This window comes from Lactuca virosa, chromosome 4 (assembly GCF_052849685.1).
Source record: "Lactuca virosa cultivar CGN04683 chromosome 4, Lactuca_virosa_CGN04683_v6, whole genome shotgun sequence".
NCBI lineage: Eukaryota > Viridiplantae > Streptophyta > Magnoliopsida > Asterales > Asteraceae > Lactuca > Lactuca virosa.
Genome location: NC_136429.1, coordinates 214,431,633 through 214,445,325, shown reverse-complemented (window position 1 = coordinate 214,445,325; position 13,693 = coordinate 214,431,633). Strand labels below are relative to the sequence as shown.

Here is a 13,693-nt window from a genome sequence, read left to right as displayed (position 1 = left end):
TTCAACTTCAAGCCATCCACCGTTCCCTTGATCGGGAAAGTACGGTCGCCAGGTAGATGGAATCCAGCCATGTTATCTAAGCGAGAAAAGGGGCGTAAGAGACCTATAATAGATGTATTACTAATGATATTTATAGGATGATCCTTACCAGTTACTTCAATAATTATGTAGTGCATACTAGCTATATATAACCAAGATAGAATAGACCTTCGAATAAGTGATCCAACTCTAAGACCACAACCAAACAAGGAACAGGAAGTAAAGCAAAGATCACAGATTCTAAGTCTATAACATCTTAGTCACATATAACCTTAGCACATCCACTCAGCAACTATTGACCCACTAGTAAGGGTCGTGTTTAGTTTTCACATAAGTAATTATAGTACAACAAAATACTCCTATAGTATTCTAAGTTTAGGTTATGTTCGAGTGTTTCATTGTAGTAGAGTTGGTAAGTTTTTAGACTTGCTGCAACACCACAACCATTCCTAGGCATATGTTAATCACTTCTCGGATATATATAGTTGATTAGGCTATATCAATCCCAGACCTGATTATATATCCCCAAGCCTACTTGTGTTGTTCAGCAATCGTAATACTTTTGTTCTGTTCTAGTATGACATTGTTCTTAGTATGCAGTGTGTGGTTTTCTTGTGACTTTTAATGATTTGTTGTTCTCTATCTCTTTTATTTTCCAATTCCTTTTGTGATAAAACTTCATTGCTTAGACCTAGAGGCAATTTTCTTAACACGTGGATAAGAACTAAAGGTTAATTTCGTTTCATTTATCCAGATGGTTTTCCAAGATTTAGACTTAGGAACATGATCAATGTGCTTTGCGAAATTTAATTTAATTTTAGACTTTTCTTTGTTCTTTTGATTGACAACAGCGGTGTCATCAATTAGGACTTGCTTGAGTTTTTTATCAGGTTTTTTGTTCAGAAGAATGACAACTGCGTTGTTGTTGCTTTAGATAGGTTTGGGACTTTGAGTCATTTTGGGACTTTGAGTCCTTTTAGGACTTGACGTATTTGGACTTTTGATTTTTCGTTTCTGGTTTAACTTCTACGAAGAGTTAGATTTGTTAAAATGTTTTTGCACAAAGTTTTTTTTTTGAAAAGATTTGCTAACCTCAAAGTCATTTAAAAGCACTTTCTTTGAAAATGGTGACCTTTTGTTTTCAGTAACCTTGAGATTCGACTCAGCTTACCTTTTCTCAATACAAAATTTGATTTTAACTTTTAAGGCTTGCTTTTCTTCATATTTTGGTGACAAAATATCTGATTTGTTCAGTTTAAGTCTTTTGCTCTTAAAAAGTTTAGACTTTGGAATGGGTGTATGAAAAGAGTCAACAAAACTATAGTGTTCTTGACACTTAGAGCATTGTTCTATCTCAAACTTGTCTGTTCCTACATCTTGAGGAAAAGCTTTAATCTTAGTGGTGGATTTAACAGAAGTCTATAGTGAGACTTTTGTTGAGTGGGATACCACAGAAGGTGCAGTACTCACTTTTTCTAGGACATTTAATTTGAAAGGTAAGTCAGGTCCTTCTAAGATTATGTCTTCGTTAACATCAGATCATGATGCATGCTAGAATATATCGTTCCGATGACTACTATGGAATGAATATTATCAGAGTCGCGATGTTTCTGGGATAATATCTTCAATGACACAGTTGTTGCTTAGGACATGACGTTTTCCAAAATGACATTGAGTGTCTTTGGGATAGTTCTTGTCATTGATTGCAAAGTAAAAGATCTTGCAGGTGGGACGTAGGGATGTTCGACATCAAACGAAGTGGAGATTTCTCTCCGATATTGTATCCATTTGATCAACCCCAATTATAAGTGTTGTCCACATAACCATTATTGACCAAGTTTTCAATTGCTTCACTTTCGTTAAATATTTTTTCTATTAATTTTGTTTAAGTGTACAATTCCAGCTCGGGCTAAATCTTGTTGATTAAAAGCAACATCGAATTGAGTTTCACTAAGCAACCTAACATATTTTTCTAATTTCAACTATGCTTTTAACATAGTGACCTTAAGCTTCTTGTCTTCTAGTCTTCCTCGTAAGTGATATAGCTCTAGGATCGCTATGTTCTTTTCATCTAAAGCTTTGTTATAATCTGAAAGGAGGTCAGCACACGTTTGAGTAAGTTTTTCCAGATTTGGTTCATAGTCATGCATGTTATAATTGTTTGACTGAATCATAAATTTTACATGTTTAACGATGTTCATGTTCCCTTCTTTTGCCATGAAGCAGTAGTTTTTTTTCAGCTTTTCGATGCTTTCCTTTTTCTTTTAAACCATACATAGCTTGCCTAATTTCCTTTTGTTGTCATTTTCCTCATCTTCATCTCCCAAAGACCATACTGATGGTCTCTCTTTACTTGTGCTACAAAAGCTTTCTCAACCTTTTCTTTGTCTTCAGCTTCTTGAACCATTATAAGATAGAATGATCTGTCTTGCACAACGTTGGCATTGTTGTCTCTTGCAAAGTGATTTTCCTTGTGACACTTATGGAATATGAGAACTCCTTCTTTCTTCTCTTTGGTGCCGACTGCGATATTTGAAGATTTTTCTTCTTTCGATGCGTCAGTGGAGTTTGTAAGCATCAAAGGTGTGTTTTGAGACTGAGGTTGATATTGTTGATTTCGGGGATATCTAGAAGGTTGAGGAAAATGCTAAAGGGAGTTTTTTTGAGGATTGTAATTGCGGTTGAAAGGAAGTTTGGTGAACTATTTATTTTTACGATAGTTGGGTGGAGGGATTTTGTTGAACTATTGGCTGACAAGAGCTAATGTGTTTTGAAAGGCTTCTTCGTCATCAGGTTGTGTCTCTAGTTAATATGATTGTAGTGTTTCATCATATGAGGTTTGGTATGATGACTCTCCGGTATGATGATACTGTGGAGATCGGTTGGTAGGTTGTGGTGAATAGGCGACCAAGGCGAGTAGTCCACCTAGATCCATGCAATCTTTCATCACCGTAGACTCTTGAGCTTGTATTTCACCATAGAACTTGTACAATGATAGAGTTTTTATTTTGATGTCACCTTGAACTATCATCTTCACAATGGTCCATTGTTTCCTAAACCATCCAGGAACTACAGGTTTGTTTCATGATCAATTTGAGTGATGCATGCATTTGAGAGTTTAGTGACGATGAGGTTGAATCTTTTAAAGGAATCATCAATACCTTCACCAGGAAGAGCTTTATAGTTGTTAAACTCGTTCATTGCAGTGGCCAACTTCTTGTCTTGTGCTTGCTCTGTTCCTTCACAAAGATTTTTAAGAACATCCCAAATTTCTTTGATGATTTATAGTTAATAATAAGATCGAAACTTTCAGGAGGAACTCCACAAGTGATTTCATTGAAAACAGTTTCATCTTTCTTCATCTTCTAAATGTCATCGTTAGTAGGTGTGGTCATGGCAGCTTGATCGCCTCCAAGTCTGGTTTGAGTTTCATTAGTGACAATGGGAGTAAGGACAGGTACATGTAGTCCTTTTTCCACAGATCTCCAAACTTCTTTACCAAGTCTTGTTAAATATATTTCCATATGTTGAGACCAGTGATGATATTAACTTGAAACAAGTATTGGAGCTCGATTAGAACCTCGAGCACTGTTAGATATATTTAAAGAGTAAACTTGTTCCATATTTCCTTAGATTTTGAAAAATATGAGCTAAGTGGTATATAAAGCCTTTTAAATCAGAGTTTTTGTTTTGAAAACTAGTTATGTATTTAAGGAAAATTAAAAAGCAAGCACTATGGCTCTGATACCAATTGTTGAGAGAAAGAATTTAAGATGGATTTGCGGAAATTTAAGTTAATCTCAACGGATATTTTCGAAAGCTCAACAATAATAAATATGCAAAATAATAAGGAAGAATATAACATCAAGATTAATTGGTAAATATAAGCAAGTAGTAACACTTAGTTAAATCGTAACAATGTTTTCAGTCAAACACAAGTTAATAATTGATAAACAACATAAGTAAAAGATAATGAAGATAATGAAGATAATGAAGACTTGTATTCAATAAAGAGTAATACAATGAATGTCTGGGAAGTGGTGCTTAGATCGATCAACATGATCATCTATTTATAGCAAAACGTATAACATTATAAACAATAAAATATTCCAAATTCAGGTGGCCATGCTTGCTACGCTTGGACTAGAAAAACTCATCTAACATACAATGTTAGAAAAGGTGAACATTACTTTTCTGACACTTCGGCGTACAAAAGACAGACAAGCTTCTTTTCGTGTTAACCTCTTTCACTCCAGTAAACCAAGTCTTCAGTATGATCTTCCAAGTCTTCACAATTTATCTTCAAATAAAGCTTCTACCACAACAAACAAAACAGGTCTTCAGTATTTCAATACATCTTTTAGCTGCCGAGGGTCACTTCATGTTTCAAAATGATTGGTCCTAAGTTAGTATCTATAGGACCCTTTAATCACTTTCACTATTGGAATATCAACTCAAGAATCATTCAACCAATCATTTTCTCAAACATTCTTCTTGATCTTGTTCATTGTTCATACTTTATTATATTATCTTGAGCACTTTGTTGAGTTATTATCTTCAAGTCTTGACTGGTTCATCCAAACATGCCTAAAATTATTATTAGCAACCATTGTCGTGTTTATCTCAAGGTTTGAGTTTTCAAACCTTGTATGCGCAATCCTTGTCATCACAACTTCCCACTCTTTTAATTCCTTTTTATCCTCTTTTTCGTTACTTCATCAATTGTTAAATCACAATATAAAATTGTTGAGTATTATAACTCAAAGCGTCACCCACTTATTGATAAACATGACTTAACACTTTTATTAAGTCATATCATTCAATTACACCTTACTATGTTGATTATATAAACTATTTGTGTATATATCTTAATATACTAAGACATGAGCTAAATACCATTAATTTACTATACACCTCTATTCACTATTACATGGCCCCACCGGACCGATGGGAAAAATTGTAGAGTAAATTACATGAATGGTTCCTATGGTTTAGGGTAATTTATGCGTTTGGTTTCTAACTTAATTTTTTAACTCGGAAGGTCCCTACTGTTTGTTTTTGTTACGCACTTGGTCCCTGTCTTACCTAAAAAAGACTATTTTGCCCTTGATTTTTTAATTTATTTAAATAAACACACCCACAACCCCACCCCACCCCCTCACCTTACCTTACCTACCTCATCATTTTTTCTCTATTTAAATAATAGTCTTTTTAGGTAAGACAGGGACCAAACACGTAACAAAAACAAACAGTAGGGACCAAGCGCATAACAAAAACAAAAGTAGGGACCAAGCGCGTAGCAAAAAACAAACAATAGGGACATTCCGAGTTAAAAAAAATAAGTTAGGGACCAAACGTGCAATTTACCCCAAACCATAGGGACCATTCGTGTAATTTACTCAAAATTTTACCAATCCCAAATTGACTATAACTGAAAGAAATAATTAAAAAATATATGTATAGTGTGTGTTATCTTCAAACGAGTACACTACATTTACAAACCACCGTCTTCCTTATGGTATTCGGTTTAAAAAGTATAATGCAAGTGGTAGAAATTTAGAAAATCATCCAAAAAATAACTAGCGTGCAAGCAAAATCCAAACTACAACTACTTCAAATACAAGCCAATCTTTCCACGAGGTTCCTAAAGAATTTTCATATATGTATTAGAAATAAAACATCACAATCGGCCTCAAAATGATACTCTAATGCCACCTTCTCTACTTGATAAACATTCCTTATTAAAAAACATACCCAATTCTTAGTTCATTAGCGATGATAACATCAAATGAAAATAAATATAAAAGATACAACAAAGTACGAAAACATAATGTAACACCACTTTTTCATGACAAGTATTATGGTCTGAAGCTGCAATCCTAACTGAATGGATCAAAAGTTTGTAGGATGAAAATGGCAAGAAAGTTAGTAAATACGCGTGATCAAAAGTTTGTAGGATGAAAATGGCAAGAAAGTTAGTAAATACGCGTTCGTAAGGAAGACACAATGTATTCTGAGTATACACCATGTGTTCTTTTGTGACTTTTGGATACTTAGTCGAGACGACTGCACCCGTATAATTACAAAAGACTTCAACAATATGATCAATGATTGAAAAAACAACACCAAGACCATCGATGAACCTTTTTAGCCACTTATCTTTCTTTGCAGTCTCACTAGATGCAATATACTATACCTTTGTTGTTATGTCCATTATGGTGTATTACTTGGTACTATTCTAAATAAATGCTTCACCATTCAGTAAAAGCATGAATTTCGACTAAAAACGAAATTGTCTATACTTGTCTGAAACTATCATCATTATAACCTTTACATCGATCTCTTTCATACTTATAAAAACATCTCTTTTTTCCTCTTAGGATAGTTTAGCATGTTCATGATTTTGATTCAATGATTTTCCCAGACTTGATATTATTTCGACTTGTCATTCGCAATGCATACGAGACATCACATCTAGTAGATTTCATGGCATACATAATCAATTCGACAACATAAGCATATGGAAATCGACTTATTTCCTTTAGCTCATCACTAGAACTAAGAAAATAAGCATTACTCAATGTCATACCCTTGCAGTCCTTTGAAACCGTCCTAGTTCTGGATGGAGAGAGGATGTACATAGCTCAAACCATCACTCGTCTTTCTTAGTTACACACAAGAAGCATATCAGCAACCTTGATACCACCACATCTGATGAACACGTACACTAAACATCAAAATTGATTATGGAATCGTGCCATGCCGCGTAGAAGTAGCTGACGCTCCACGTCGTCAAGCTTTGGGAGATTTTTTAAAGAAGGAAAAGGGCAGCCGAATTTGGGGTTAAAATCACTTGAAATTTCGTTCTTAAGCTCCTCTATTTATAGGGGAGGGTTTAGAACCCTTATAGGATAATTACTTTGTCACTAAGTTATTATTCATAAGTTTGGTAATTATCCTAAGGATCCGACTTTGAGATTTTGACACTTAAACCCCCTTACATCTATAAGTTTCCTTATTAATTAATTAAACCCTCAACTAATCAACAAACTAGACTTCAATAATACTCTCATATCAATTGTTGCTAAAATTTGTCCTTACGTGTAATCTAAAAAGACCCTACTAATAATAATAATATTACCAATTAATATGACTGTGGGCACTATTTCCAACAAAAAATGTTATTTGTGCCATGGATATGACAACTTAGTAGTGTACCGCCTCAACAATATGTATCCTAGTCTAGAGACCTAAAATGATAGTCCAATAATTGGGCTAAGATTCAACACATAAGATAAATTGTACATCAAGGTAAAGGATGGCTACATGGCCAAAAGATCCCTTCTTAACATGACATCAAATCATTTCATAGAAACAAATGATCGTGCACCATCAATCATCACTTTGATAAGAACATTGTAGCTTATACGAATTGGTAGACAATATCTCCTTACTAACACCATAAATACCACCCTTACGAGAGATATCAATAAGTAATCATACTTTCCCTTTATCATTCTCAAATATATCTCATCACCTTTTTTAAGTTTATAACCTCTAATGTAGGCATCGAAGAACCTGTTATTAACTAACATATGTTCCAAATCTTCATCGAAACTTAATCAAACTTTTTCAAATCACCGGATTTGTTTGTAATCGCCATTCTATCGGAAGAAATGATGTAGTTTGGTGTAAAAAAAAATAATAAGAATTGGCACAAGTACCATGTTTTCGAAGGATGTGGTTCGAGGACTCTCCTCTTATAAGTCAAAAATATCCAAGATTATGTATGGTCGAGAACGAGTTTTTTTTTTTTTTTTTTTGCTTGCTATTACGGTGGAAAGAACAACTACAGAGACCTTTTTGTGGAGGTGGAACTGGAATAGAGGCTGAGAAAAGGAGCCGAGGAAAGAGAATTTGTAGATTTGATTAATTTGGTTCATAATTCTATTCACATTTTTAATTCTAGTGTCTCTTGGGATTAGATGGTGGATCGGATTTTATTTTTTTCTGAAATATTTCAGAGTATTACCGATTGTATCCTACGTAGATCTTTTTCAACCTTCTGTATTCCTGTAGATTAGTTAGCTATAAATTAAGGTTAACTTTTTATCTGGAAAATGATGTTGAAAATAATTCCTTTAGCACCCAACTTAGCAAAAAGAGGAGTCTCGATACATCATCGTGTGTGCATTGTGTAATGATGCTGATGAAGATCTCGAGCACCTGTTCCGCGATGCCCGTATGCGATGGAAGTGTAGAAGTGGGTTGCGAAGTGGATTGGAATGTATATGTGGCCCAAAAACTCATTTGAATATTTGATGAAGGTTGTGATAGTTTCTACGGGCCCAATCTCAGAAGACGCTAGGTGATTAATGCTATATTTGGGGCCACGTTATATACCTTATGGAAGACTAGACATGATACTATCTTTAAGAAATGAAAATTTGCAACGGCACTTTTGGTCGATGATATTCAAATGGCTTTACATTCATCGATTAATAATAGAGGGAAAATAATTGTCTAGATTGGCTAGTTTGGCTCTTATTCCCGTTGATTGCTTGTCATGTGTAAAAATGGTTGCTTGATGGCAATTTGTAGGTAGCATCTTTCTTTTTTCTTGTCGTTAATAATATTAGCCGTTCAATAAAAAAAATTAGTATCATTTTGCATTTTAGAAACTAGGGCCCGACGAGACAAACAGAGATTTATTGACCATTTCATATGGCAATTTTACACAAATTTTATGTCTAAGCTAATTTTGCAATGGTCAAGTACCCTCAAACTGAATATAAAACCGATAAATTTTATTCAGGTCAAATACCCTCAAGCTAACTTCACACAAATTACTACCACGTGATTGTAAGTGCATATGAATATAATAACACAATAGAGTGAATGAACTTGATAGTAACTGGTAGTTGGGTTAGCCCTTTGGGTTTAATAATTAAGTAACATGGTTTGGAGAAAGTGTAAGTTTGTGTCCACTCTTCTCTGTTTAACCACATGACATTATGACATTCTTTCTACACTTTGTATCTAATTTAGCATCAATCAGGAAATGGATAGCCTATACTCACATGCTTCTTAACTTGTAGCCAAATTTGTATCTAAAGTCCCCCACCTAGCTACAACACCTACTTTTAACATACTCTCCTTTCTCACCCCACCCCCACCCCCCCCCCCCTCCCGCACACACACACACTCAACTTTGTTGACGTCTGTATATATATATATATATATATATATATATATATATTGATTGCAGATCTCAAACATGTGAGGAAACAATAAATATGTTTTCATTCTTTTCATAGGGGAATTACATCAGAAACATACCATTGTCTCCTCTGAATTGATGGCCCTAAATCTAGCAATATTTAGGTTTACTCACTTACTCTTGGTCTAGAAACCAACATATTTACATTGATTAATCACATTATGCTTCTTACCTTGCTTACCATAAATTGGGGCAAAACCAATGATGGGGGAGGAGAGGATGAAGATGACAGGAAATTTGGAATGAAGGCTTCAAGGTACTCGGTTTGAGAACTTGCAGGTGGGTCCAAGTTGTGATAGTTCACAATTGGTTGAGTAGTCATATTGGTGGTCACTTCTATGTTATTTGTTTGCTCACTTAGTTTAAATGGGATTATGGAATCGTTATGGCTGGAGGTTTGGGCAAGGATGAGGTCGTAATTCTCTGATTTAAGGGTATTATGTTCATAGGAGTTCATCAAGAATTCCATCGTGGGGAACTGATGTTCAAAAACTGAAGATGAGTTGACTATGAATGATTGAGGAAGGGGAGGAAGATTAGGGGTAGGGTCAATATCGAAGCATTTATCAAGATTGACCACCGGTGGTTGACCAATGGCCGCTGGTGATGCGTGGACAAGATGATCATGATCATGGTTCATGTGGGGTTGATATGGGCTGAGCACATTAGGGTTTGCATCAAATAAACTCTCATAATATTGATGTTCACCACTTAAAGCAGCATGAATGTTGGTGGTTTTAGGGTTTGTAAAGGTGGTGGCAAGAGAATGAGTAGAAAGGTGGCTATGAGCAAGAAGCTTCTTTTTTATACTAGAGTTCCAGAAGTTCTTAACCTCGTTGTCTGTTCTTCCTGGTAAATGTTTTGCAATTTGTGCCCATCTGTAGAACCGAAACAAACGTATATTAAAAAAAATTAATTAGAAGCTTAATCAGCTTCATATATTATACATTAAAATCATGAAAAATATATTTTATGTCTACCTATTTCCAAGAATTCGGTGTAGGTCGACTATGAGGGTGGCTTCCTGGGATGAAAAGCTTCCTCGCTTCAAATCCGGCCTTAGATAATTAATCCATCGTAATCTGCAACTCTTTCCGCATCTTTGGAGCCCTTCTTAAAAGAAAATCCATAAAAAATAACAATGTAGTGATTCACAAATTAAAATCAAACGAAACTCATTAATAATTGTTAAATGAACAAATTAAAGATAAAAACTGAACATATATGTAACTCATATTACTGGTTGGCTCTCTCGTACATAAACACAGAAGTATTAAGATATACGCATGACGATTGAAAGATTCAAATTTTCATGTCAGGAACGGACATGACTAAAAAACCCAACAGAGAGAGAGAGAGAGAGAGAGAGAGAGAGAGAGAGAGAGAGAGAGAGAGAGAGACCAGCAAGCTTAGGAACGGAGCTCCAGCAGCCATGGCCATGGGAAGTAATGTAGTTGACGAGTTTCTCGTCTTCTTCAGGTGACCACAGCCCTCTTTTCACTTTCTGTTTGTTGCAGCAAGTATGTCCGCCTCCATGTCCCATCTCTCTCTAGAACTATGAAGAGAGGCAATGACTAGCTAGAAAAATTCAGCAGCACGACATCAATATACACACTGCCAATCACAATCTTGTTATGAAAGTCAGATTGATAAGATCATGATATCAAACTGACTGCAGTGCAAAATAGAGGCTCGTAACTCGTAAGTGGTAAGAGAGAGAGAGAGAGAGAGAGAGAGAGAGAGAGAGAGAGAGAGAGAGAGAGCACGAAGCGAAGGAAGTTGTCTGAGCCCTTATATTGGGTCCTACATTTGTCTTTTTATATAACAAAGGTTTTTCATACTTTTAGAAGTCCTTTAACATAAACGTTTAATTATTGTTTATGTTCGTTAACATTTGTTTAAGTTGTTAACATTTGTTTAAGTTTATTAATGTTCAATTATAGTTAAACATCACAGTTTTAAGTCATTATTGATGTACAGACTATTACTTAATAATCTTATAATCTTTTTAAAGTTGTATAAATTATATATAAAAAATTTATAAATTATATATCAAAAATATTGTTGATCTATACATATAATGAATAACAAAAAATATGAGAAAATAAATATTACAACTTTTAATAACATAAAAATAATACATCTATTATAACATTTGTATTAAAAAAACTTATTAAATATTTGCAAATCATAGATAAATATATAAAAATCAATATACATTTGATATTACAATATTATCTTAAGATTCAACAAAACTATTTTTATATACTACTATTATAAGTATCAAAATGTATAAATGAGAGGAAAACGAAAGTCATTACTCATTACTAATTAATAACGGTAGAAACAGATCCGTTAAAAACTATTATTTGCTAAAAAGGTAAGAAAATTTTTTTATGCATATTTTTGTGGCGAACCAAAAAGATGAATCATTAGATGAATCAAAAATAGCATGATTAAAATAAAAAATAAAACTTTGAAAAAACACCATGATGATTTATTTTTGCGATGATTTTGTTGTTATTTACTAAAATTATCATAAAAATGATTTTTTGCTTAATTTATTGAAAATTTAATCATGAGGTGTTTTTTTTTGGGAATTTTTTTGCATCATATTACTTTTGATTCATCTAATGACTCATTTTGTTAGTTCGTTAAAAAAATTATGTATATAAAAAATTTCTTACATTCTTACCAAAAATTTCCTTTTATTTGATCTTGATTCAACAAAACTAATTTTTTTAACCGTTAAAATTTGAATTAAAAATCACTTCGAACATATGAATGTTTTTTATAGCGAAACTTACTTTTATATTATTAATATAAGTACCAAAATGTATAAATGAGAGAAAAACAAAAGTCATTAATCATTACTAATTAATAACCATAACTAAAGAACTCTTGAATTGTATGTCCTAAGTATATATAAATTTAAAATTAAACACTTGAGTTGTAGTAGAAGTTTCAGATAAGTATAGTGCTTACAAATATGTCTGTATTATTAGATATAATATGTGAATCCTTACGTCATTATGCAGGAATATATTTATATACATAACTTATAGTAAATACATTTTGTTAAAAGTACTAGGTTAATGTCACTAATTATGAAATAAACAATGTCAACTAGTATAGTAAACAATAAATATCATTCTTAAACCATATTATTTGAATTCTTATAAGATAACATAGATTTAACACTTATATGCATAAAATAAAATAATATGAATAAGATATGTCATAATAAATTTAATATCATAATAATTCGTTAAAAATATTTAAGTGATTATTAATAACTATGAAATAAACATTGTCAAACAGTATTATAAAAAACAATTATTATCTTTAAACAATATTAATTAAATTCTTCTAAGATACACTACAAACAAAACGTCATTTAGTGGCATACATTTTTAATGGCATATTTCTGATGTGCCACTATATCATGTTTTTAGTGTTAGCGATTTTAGTGTTATCAACATGTTTTAGTGTAGTTATTATTACTATTGAAATAGGTTATGTTTTATTTCACTCACCGATACTGGAGGTGCGAGGTGCACACTCAGAGTGATTAATATGAGCTTGGGATACAGGGGTCCAAGGGCAGCGACCCTGGGTACGGGATTCCAAGGGGCAGTGCCCCTGGCGGGATCTAGGGGCAGCGCCTGTAGCGAGGTCCAAGGAGCAGCGCCCCTGGCGGTGATGCAGACGTTAGTTAATTATGAAACCTAAACAAATTTTTATATCAGATATAACTCCAACCATGCATTTTCCCGCCAAATTCACATGATGACACGATGATGATGATGCAGGCGTTAGTTATGTCTATTAACTACCTGTTTTTGGCACCAAATATACATGTAACCGCTACTAACTATTCTTCATGTTGCAGATAACGGGTTGCATAATATACTCTTCAAATATGTTTATTAAGATTTGATCTTCGACTCAAGAACACATTAACAAGGTATTCTCTATTTCACAATCAAAATTAGGCCTGTAATTTAGATTGGTTCATTCTTGGATTATCCAACTTCTGAATTCATGTACCCCAAGAAAAATGGACGAATTACAGATTTCAGAAAGTGTTTGAAAAGTCGATACTTGAATCTATACAAGTTTGTATTTATTGTTATTCTGACCCTTAAATTCCAAAATTCAAAATCTGTAATTTTTGAATAAGATAACAATGGTAAAATCTATTAAAGACATGACTTCCAAATTCGGGAAGTTGGATAAGTTTGAAGGTACTGATTTTCATCGTTATCATAAGAATATGCATTTCCTTTTTACTACCCTGAAAGTTGTCAACGTTTTAAGCACTCTTGCACGAGAACTAATGGAGGATGAAACCCTTGAACAAAGCAGAAGAAG

The 13,693-nt window shown here is 33.5% G+C and overlaps 1 protein-coding gene across 1 annotated transcript; it reads right to left on the bottom strand.

Moving 5' to 3' along the window:
• Positions 1–9,360: 9,360 nt before the first annotated feature.
• LOC145168717 (transcription factor MYB17-like) lies at positions 9,361–11,024 on the bottom strand. Its single transcript, XM_079087444.1, has 3 exons — positions 10,721–11,024; positions 10,300–10,429; positions 9,361–10,197 (listed from the first exon to the last, which is right to left on the bottom strand). The coding sequence occupies exons 1-3, from the start codon at positions 10,860–10,862 to the stop codon at positions 9,474–9,476; spliced, it is 996 nt and encodes a 331-aa protein (XP_078943570.1). The 5' UTR covers positions 10,863–11,024; the 3' UTR covers positions 9,361–9,473.
• Positions 11,025–13,693: the final 2,669 nt, after the last annotated feature.

Excerpts from the sequence above, each read along its gene's own strand:
- LOC145168717 (XM_079087444.1), bottom strand. The coding sequence starts at position 10,862 with ATGGGACATGGAGGCGGACATACTTGCTGCAACAAACAGAAAGTGAAA. Across the intron at positions 10,430-10,720 it reads CTCCGTTCCTAAGCTTGCTG|GGCTCCAAAGATGCGGAAAG; the intron begins GTCTCTCTCTCT and ends TCTTTTAAGAAG. Across the intron at positions 10,198-10,299 it reads CACCGAATTCTTGGAAATAG|ATGGGCACAAATTGCAAAAC; the intron begins GTAGACATAAAA and ends TCGGTTCTACAG.